General features: G+C 38.6%; 1 protein-coding gene across 1 annotated transcript in view; it reads right to left on the bottom strand.

Moving 5' to 3' along the window:
* Positions 1-1,023: 1,023 nt before the first annotated feature.
* The window catches only part of LOC144975579 (peritrophin-1-like), a 29,528-nt gene continuing 20,944 nt past the window's right edge, over positions 1,024-9,607 (bottom strand). The window contains exons 2-6 of the mRNA XM_078919743.1: positions 8,688-8,788; positions 7,832-7,926; positions 6,356-6,459; positions 4,548-4,632; positions 1,024-1,536 (exon numbers count right to left, since the gene is read on the bottom strand). Of these exons, the coding sequence (XP_078775869.1) occupies positions 1,353-1,536; positions 4,548-4,632; positions 6,356-6,459; positions 7,832-7,926; positions 8,688-8,788 (569 nt within the window). The 3' untranslated portion in view covers positions 1,024-1,352. The remainder of the gene's footprint in view (positions 1,537-4,547; positions 4,633-6,355; positions 6,460-7,831; positions 7,927-8,687; positions 8,789-9,607) is intronic.

Below are 9,607 nucleotides of genomic sequence, written 5' to 3'. Positions count from 1 at the left end.
TTTGGATTAAACATACAGCAATTGTGGACTACTATTATGAAGACTAGATGCTGAGAACAAGTCTTGAGAACAAGACTTCAAATGATGAGGTAAGTACGTGAATCTTGCAGGGTTTTTTAGATTCTATGTCTGGTCAGAAGTAGACTTGCAGGCTTTTTGAGGTCCAGTTGCTTGCACCCATGCATTACTTGTGGTAAAGGCATTTCCCTGGCATTGCAATATTTACATAGGGACTATACATATTGATGAGTCACGTAATGTCTACGTTTCATCGAATCAACCTTTATTCCTCATCTTGCATATTTCAAATATGTGACCCATCGTATCAAAACGGTACTATTTCGGGTTGAACCAGATGTTAAAAAGCCAAAATTAATGCTAAATTGGTCAACAATATGAATTATTGGTATTGGCTCCATGAAAAATCATATTTATTCTCCTCAAAAAAACACATAAACTCAACCCAAGTCTGATATTTCTGGTTATAAGTTCAATTTTCATTATCTTAATCATCCCGTCATAATACCGTATAGAAGGCGGGATCAAATATTTTTTTCTTGGGTTGTTCATGTCCAAAACGAGTTAACATCACAAACAAACAAACGAACAAACAAATAAACAAACAGAAAAGGTCACACATGGTTTGTGTTATATAGCGCAATATCCACTAAATGTGCTCAAAGCGCTTTACAAGGGGTCCGTGACCAAAAGCAATTTTAACACTTAGGACGGGACATGGCGCCTGCTAGGCGATGTTACAATTTTTCTGACAAAGACAACGCTGTTAACGGTCAGGTACTCCTGAGTACGGTGAGAGAATGTGAGTAAAGAGCCTTTTCCAAGGACTCAACTATGGGCCGAGCGCGAGGCTCGAACCCAGGACCTTCCGATCCGAAAGCGATTGTCATACCACAAGACCACATAGTCGCACATGATAGAATTCATTGACCTCAACATGAGTTGTTATCTCGACTACATGAATTGAAAAGTTTGAAGAACAAAATAAAATAAACAGAAGCAAACTGGAAAATCATTATATCTGTATTTTATTCTTTCAATGATGAAATATAAGCATGGCTTACAATCTTTTTAAAAAATCACCAGAGACATAGACAGGGTCGTGTTCATTTTAGTTGCAGCAAATTTGTTCGGAAGCGATTCTAACTAATCTCTTATGACCGTCCTAATGAGGCCTTAACTCCCTTTGGAGATTTTTGAGTCTACCGCTATATCTTTGTCTTAGGCTTCTGGCTTCTGATTCTTTAGTAATGAGAATGGTATTAGAACACACACAAATTAAGGGGGAAAAAAGATAAAGTATATGAAATATAAAAAGTAGGAAGATTCATAATTCATGACCTCAAAAACAGGAGAGGTTGACTAATTAATATATATTTATTAACCGGAACTAGGGGGGGGACTGAAGCAGGTTTCCAGATAAGACCGCTTGGGCAGTCAACTTGGAATACCTGGCCATACTGGTTGCATTGGAGGAATTTGGTGCTGCTTGTTGGGTGGGGGAAGAAGTAGTGACCGCTGAAAAAAAAAGAAGAAGAAAAAATGAGTGTCTTTTAAAAAGATAATTATGACACATCGTTTCAAAATGGCAGCGTGGGTCAGTCTTTGCTTCGTACCCAAAAGGTACCGAGTTCGATCACCCGCCGCTTGCGCTGTGTGGCCTTGAGCAAGTGACCTCGCCCTAACTCAGTTTGCACTACCGCACAGCGGCTGACGCCTGGGTTATTCCAGTCTTCCCTTGGAATAGACCCTAGAGACAAATTTCCGACATGGGATGAATAAAGGGAATTTTACTTTTATTTTTATTTTATTTTATTTGAATGTACCTGATAATTAAAAGTTAATTTTAAAAATCAAGTTAAACATTCAATTTTAAAAACATGCTAAGTCACATCAAGATGGAAAATTAATTAACATTCTCCTCAAGCAATCTCCGCCACCTTAGAATAAACGGAGAGAGGCAAGCAAGACATATACTCTCCTGTTTATGTCACTAAACAAAAGTACTTTAAAAAACCCCGCAGTTTTCTCTGAATGTTGAAAATACGACCTAGAGGTTTTGAGAACCATCTCCTCAAATGACGAGAAATGTGTTTTTTTTACAGTTATTGCTTTAAAAATCTATTATTATCTATTGCTCTCAATAAAGCGTCGAAATATCACCTCATCGTCATGTTGTGCCGTGCTTCACTGCGTCGGTAGCAGCTTTTAATGGCGTCATACTTTGTCATGATGATTTATCCAGGCCGCATATTTATCGCCGCATTCGTGTACACCCGGAAGTTTCGTCACAACGCAACGCTTGACTAGATGCTCTGCAGTTCCGGGCTCTTTGGCACAACCTGTACATGTGGGCGTTGGCGAACGTGACTCTCCACTCCACTCTTTCCTGTATCTTCTGCACCTCGTCGTTGTTCCTTATTGTTACCATCCAGTTTGTCAAACTGTCCAACATCTTTCGCTTGACTAGATGCTCTGCGGCACAACGCCTACTTCTGGAACATTCGCGTTGGCGAACGTGACTCTCCACTCCACTCTTTCCTGTATCTTCTGCACCTTATCGCTGTTCTTTTTTTTGTCCCCATCCATTTTGTCAAACCATCCAACATCTGTTGTCAGTACCACCAGCCAGGTGCTCTTTTTACCTTCCAACTTTTCCGTTGTTATCAAATTTTCCAACCCGTTCTTTCTCATAATATTCCCGTTGAAATTTGTCCATCTAATTCTTATCTTGTTCATCAACTATCTTGAGTACTTCACCATTTCCATCATTTTCTTATTTCCATTGGATCCTCAGTATTATTCTTATTTAGAACTACAGCTCAGCCGCCTCTCTTCTTTTAACTAAATGTAACCTTAACTCTTACATTTTCCCATTAATCTTCAATTACATTTTTGCATCTAAATCACCCCAACATAATACTTATTTCAAGAGGGTTGATCTCAATTTATGTTTCATCATTCGACTGGGGCATGGTGGCACAGTGGTGTTCTATTTTTTTTCTCACCCAAAAGGCATCGACTTCAATTCTCCGCCGCGCTAGGTGGCATTGAACAAGTCCCCTCGTCCTAGTTCAATTTGCGACGCTGGTGTGCGGCTAGCGCCTGGTTAAATCGAGTATTTTCCTAGAATAAGCCATTAAGCCAAACATATTTCCTTAGGGGATGAATAAGTGGGCTTTAGTTCAGATTTTTTTAAAGTTTCAAATTCTGGTTGATTAAGGCGTCGCCCAATTGTCACTGTTTTTAATAGGGTTACGTTATTTGGGCTACACATTATAGCCACAATAGTGTAACCCCCCCCCCTTATTCTGGTTACATATAGCTCCAATAGTGTAGCCTCCCGAATGTTTTACTTTATTCGAGTTATGTGTAGCTAAAACAGTAACACCACAACTTTTCGGGCAGTTATATGTTCTTAAGTAGTCCCCTTCATTCCCCCATTTTTAAAATTTTGGCTAATGCTATATTTAAAAACACAAATGGGTATAAATCATAGGCTGTCTGGGTATTGGGTTCTTGTTTTTCTCATGCACCTATAATTCACAATTGTCTGCTATTGTTGTTGTTGTTGTTGTTCCTCGTGTAAATGGAGAAGATTCATGCTGAATAGGCTTCAACAGTCGTGACGTCACTTCCCTCGTAACGACGCACAGCAGTAACTGGTTCAAAACTATCGGAACAATGGCGGACTCCCTTATGAATAACTTCTCCGACGAGCATAAATGTGTCTCCAGAGGAGAAAAACATTATAAATTTCATCATGTTTTAACCTTTATACATTCTGATCACATGATATGTGAAAAAGTTCTAGCCAGCATGAGGAATAACGAGTACCGATTTTCATTAAGAACCAAGCTGCTGGTTGCTGGGTGGATGTGACATCCGACTATTGAATCCAATTCATCCCATTTTAGTTTTATGGTATAGGTACAGAGGAATCCGCATAAAGTCAGCTTCTGCTTAAAGTCACCACCACTTGTTGGTACCCAATTTGTTCTTTACATAAATACCGTTATATAAATGTGTTCCATGACAATGAGTGAAGTCAACTTCATCAAGTCATCTTTCTTATCAGAGTGGGTTGGGTTTATCCGGAGTTCACGGTATATATGGATATATGTGCCGCCATGTGGTCTAGTGGTATGACACTCGCTTTCGGATCGGAAGGTCCTGGGTGCCCATAGTTGAATCCTTGGAATAGGCTCTTTACTCACATTCTCTCACCGTACTCAGGTGTAAAATGAGTACATGGCCGTTAACAGTGTTGTATCTGTCTGAAAAATAATTGTAATATCGCCTAACAGGCGTCATGTCCCGTCCAACATAAATGTTGCTGTTGGCCAGGGACCCCTTGAAAAGCTCTTTGAGCATGTTTAGTGGATATTTAAAAAAAAAAAACAATTTTTCTGTTCAGATTGTGTTGGGCTTATCCTGATTCCACTATATATATATATATATATATATATATATATATATATATATATATATATATATATATATATATAAATGTTGGTAGTATCCCTTACCTGCTGATGGCTGCTGTTGTGCAAGGGTTTGCAAAGCCGAGATTGGTGGTGGACCCTGCGCCTCCTGTGTTACCGCCGGTGGTGCCTGGGATTGAATTAAAAAAATATTTTTTAGTAAAGTATTCGCGGACTCTAGCGTCCACGCTCGAGGAAAAAGCAAAAAAGTGTGCTATAATCCGAGCGTGCCAAAATCCGCTGCTCATGGGAGGTAACGACTTATTGTTCAAATAAATAAATACATAATAAATTGAGCTTTTATATAGCGCAATATCCACTAAACGTGCTCAAAGCGCTTTACAAGGGGTCCCTGGCCAACAGCAACACGCAATATGTAAGACGGGACATAACGCCTGTTAGGCGATATTACAATGTTTTCGGACAGAGACAACGCTGTCAACGGCCAAGTACTCATTTTACACCTGAGCACGGTGAGAGAATGTGAGTAAAGAGCCTTTTCCAAGGACTCAACTATGCGTCGAGCGAGGCTCGAACCCAGGACCTTCCGATCCGAAAGCGAGTGTCATACCACAAGACCACATAGCCGCACAAATTCGGTCCCTAGCTCCAGCGTGTCGTATTGCAGAACGTGCTTGGATTCGGCGAGCTAGAATCCGGCGGGTACTTTATTGTAATACTGTGCGGTATGTGGTCTAGTTGTATAACACTCGCTTATCGATTGGAAAGTCCTGAGTTCGAGCCTCTCTCGACGCATAGTTGAGTCCCTGGGAAAAAAAGCTCTTTACTCGCATTCTCTTACCGTACTGAGGTGTAAAATGAGTACGTGGCCGTTAACAGCGTTGTCTCTGTCGGAAAAAAATTGCGATATCGCCTAACAGGCGTCATGTCCCGTTCTAAATGTTACCCGTTGCGGTTGGTCAGGAACCCTTAGTAAATCGCTATGCGTATGTTAAGTGGATATTGCGCTCTATAACATTTTTTGATGAACCAGTTATCTGTTGATATGTAGAAAGAGACATATTTAAAGATTTGGCCAAAAAAAAAAATCGTCCTTTAAATATCGATCGATTTAAATGATCTTCATCTTGACAAAAGCTCCCAAAACCTGGGACCTCGCGAGGTCTTCCTTTAGTCCCAGGCTTGAGAGTTTTTGTCGAGATGAGGGTGTTTTATATAGATCGCTATATGAAGGAAGAGTTTTCAGATACAATTTTTAGATATGGTCTTTCCATAGTTACCCTGAGCGTAAAAGGGTGTAATTATTTTCCTCTATAATAGTATTCTCTGGGTTGGACACAACTAAGGGACAGAATCGGTGACAAACGCATCTCCCTGATAACACATTTACATGAATGTTACAATTCTCAGTGCATATTATAATGCTTCATAATTGATTCCATAAGCAGGCCATGAGGAATCACTTTATTATTTTGATGGAACGACCTTCCCAAGGGTATATTTGTATAGCGTCATCTGTAAATGCTCTTCAATCAAAGTTAATATATTACTCTGTTTTAAAAAAATACTCAACACATGTGTTTATATCTCTGTTAAAAGTTTCACATTTATTTGATATCGATGCTTTCTTCTTTTGAGTAATAATTGAAAGATGCAAACCACCTCGTACTAGATTACCGAGAGACAACTGGAAGGGGGATTTGAAATCATCAACAAATGTGATGATGATTTCCGAGCCTGGATTGATACCTTGAACATAGAAGTGTAGCCGAACGATACTACTACTACTACTACTACTACTACTACCACTACTACTACTACTACTACTACTACTACTATTACTACTACTATACTACTATTACAACTACTACTATTATTGAAAGTGTACTTACCAGTATTAATGGGGTAGACACATGACAGCATGCCCTGATCCCACAACAGTCCAGTAGGGCAAGACAGAGTGATGGGATTACCAGCTAAATCGCACTCAATGAATCTGTGGAGAAAAAACAAAACAATACAAAACACCACCATATTTCTTTAACAGTTTAACTACACGCATTTTATCCCTAAGTGAATGAATTGACGAGTGCTTTGATGAAGAGAGCAGAGCTACAGCCTGTTTCTCTTCTAGTGGAGAGAAGAAGATTTAGGTAGTCTGACCATATCTTCCTATTGAACTCAGACCCTATAATCTTCCACAGGGAGACGAGACATATAGTGTGTGGGCCCGGATGGCCGAAGCCATTCACCGGGCACCGGGTTGGGTGGTCAATTTGTCGCACATATCCGGGCGGCCGTTCAAAGCGCCCGTGATGGCGTGCCATCCGGGAAGGTCTCGTGACGGTCCATCGGAATTAACACCTTTGACCCTGCGATATGGTTTAAGCACCCCGCCAACGACAAAACGATGACCCATTAGGGTTCATAGATAACAAGGAAGAGAGGGAAACTATTTGAGACGAAGAGGAAGAGTATGGAGCACGACATTGAGGCCGAGGAGTGGATGTGGGGACATATTATGCCGATTATGGCAGACGACTGATGGTTGGCGATCTAATGTATCGCCTTATGCACAGCTGAAGCGGCAAGAGGATAAGTAAGGCCATTAGAGTAAGTACTATAAACGAGCTAACAAAATTAACATGGTTTTGGTATTAAATGGACAAATAATTCCCCTAAAAATGAGTACATTCTAAACAATCGATCTTCTTTGATTTCAAATTAAGCCTGAGACTATCAGGTTTTATCTCGCATAATGGTTCTTGTCCGACGGAGGCTCTGCTTCGTAAATCATATCGCAGACTAACTTTAAAATATAAGCACCACCTTTTAAATGAACTTAAATGAAACTCCTGTAACTTATATTGAAGTGCCATAAAACTGTAAATCTTATTAAATACGACAACGATTCCATATCACTATCATATGGGATGTCATACGCAATATCGTTTCTTAAATCAGATCAAGATGTAAAAGTGTACCTTATAAACTCAAAATAATGTCGCCGTTTTCAACAAACACTCACTCTGACAATATATTGTGTCACTGTCGTATTCTCACTCACACTTTAGTCGAGTAAAGTAGTGTGTATAAATTGACTTACACAAGGACTAAACAAGCCAACATCAAAATTTTGCTACCATTTTCACATATCCGGTCATTGACGATACTCAGTACCCGACGTATACATATATGCAGGTCTTACACCCGAACCCTCTTACTGGCTTTGGGTAACATTGTTGTAATGGACAATATTTTGCGTCATTTTTTTTTAGATTTCCATTACACCAATTAGCCAATAAAGAATTGGATTATCAGACCTGCAAATTAATGCACGTCGTTAGTACCCCAATCACAGCTCTTACCTAGTCTTGTCTCCGGCAACAGGGAAGTAGATAAGACCCCTGGCAATGACAGTCTGGACGCAAGGGTTACCGTTGTTGAAGCCGATGACTGGTGCCTGAAAATGTGAAATTTAAATGATTGTTGGTTTGGATAACTGAGCTTTTTTATTGATTAATAATAATAATAATAATAATAATAATGATAATAATAATAATAATAATAATAATAATAATAATAATAATAATAATAATAATAATAATACTTTATTGCATCCCAAAAAGAAAATTTTTCTTCAGACGTGTTAAAATTTACACAATAAGATAAAAATACAATGGAAATAGGATGTATATATATATAAAAAAGGAGCAGCTCCATAACCAGAGCTGCGCTTTATAATATAAATAATTTCAACACTGTAAAATAGTTAAACTGTCACTATAAATTAATGTTGAGCAAGGCAATCCTTTCCAATAAGAGGATCGTAACCAAAAGAAAACAAATAATGAATGTCCATCGTCTTGCAAGACGAACAGACCTGCCTTTGTATAGTGGCTTTTCGTTAGTACTGGAAGCTAGGTCTGTGGATTCTTTATCTAACCCTTTCGACTTAATTATTGATAAATGTTGAGCAAGGCAATCCTTTCCAATGAGATCATCGCGACAAGAGGAAACGAATAACAAATCATAAATTTGATGCTGTTGTTCAAACGATTTGGCTATTCATCATCATCATCATCATCATCATCATGATCATCATCATCATCATCATCATCATCATCATCATCATCATTACCCCCACCATCAACAACAACGACAACAACAACAACAGAAACAACAAAAACAAAAACAGCATAACATCAACATTATCCCACTGACCTGTGTCTGAGGTGGCTGTGTTACAACATTGACAGGAGGAACATAGGGAGCGGCAGTGGCGACTGCTGGAGGCCTGCAAGCCTTTACACTGCTATCGTATACTGAGTTTGACATGAAATAAAAGAAAGTAATTGCATTTTGATTTTGACAACACAAATTAAAACGAAAAAAAAAAACGAAAAAACGAAAAGGGAAAAAATTTTGATTTGCCTTTTTGAAAACAAGATTTCCACGGTTAATTTATTTCGATATTGTTTTTTCTTTGGCGATATAAAAAATGAGCCGAAAGTCTGTAGCTCATAATTATTTGTTATTAAAACTATTAAAAACAAATTTATAATTTTCAAAGAGCACTTTTTAAAATTTCACAAACACACACCACACAACATCACACACACGCCAAAAAAAACCCCCCCCCCCAAAACACGACCTCACAATTTTATAAAATATATTGAAAAGACGACAAAATGACAAAAAAGTCCATATTACAAAAAAGTATGGTGGTAAGATACAAACCCTTTTTGAATTTGGGTTTGTTTAGCAATTGGTTAAATCTTACCCCGGGGAAAATCTCAAGCCCCCGGTTTTCTTTTTTATACGAAAGTTTTGGTTGGCTAAAGGGAATTTTTTTTTCTTATTTGGATGAAAATTGATGTAGTGCCCCGGGAACGGCGTATTCTAAACCCAAAAAAAATCGGTTTCTTTTTAATTCCCTTTATATGGCTAGATTTTTCATAAAATTTTATGTGGTCCGAATGATAACGTCAAAACATGATTATTTTTATAATGTTCTTCTCCCCTTTAAACACCAAAAGGCTTTCTAAAAACAAAAGCAAAAAGGGTGAGTGACGCCAAATTTTGTTCCCTCTATTCAGTTTTTGAAATGGGGCCCCCATTTTCCCTTTAGGGCTTGAAAAATG

Source organism: Berghia stephanieae, chromosome 6 (assembly GCF_034508935.2).
Source record: "Berghia stephanieae isolate SIO BIC M18660-M18661 chromosome 6, UCSD_Bste_1.3, whole genome shotgun sequence".
Classification (NCBI taxonomy): Eukaryota; Metazoa; Mollusca; class Gastropoda; order Nudibranchia; family Aeolidiidae; genus Berghia; species Berghia stephanieae.
The sequence above is the reverse complement of the archived record's forward strand: the minus strand, read 5'-3'. Positions and strand labels throughout refer to the sequence as shown.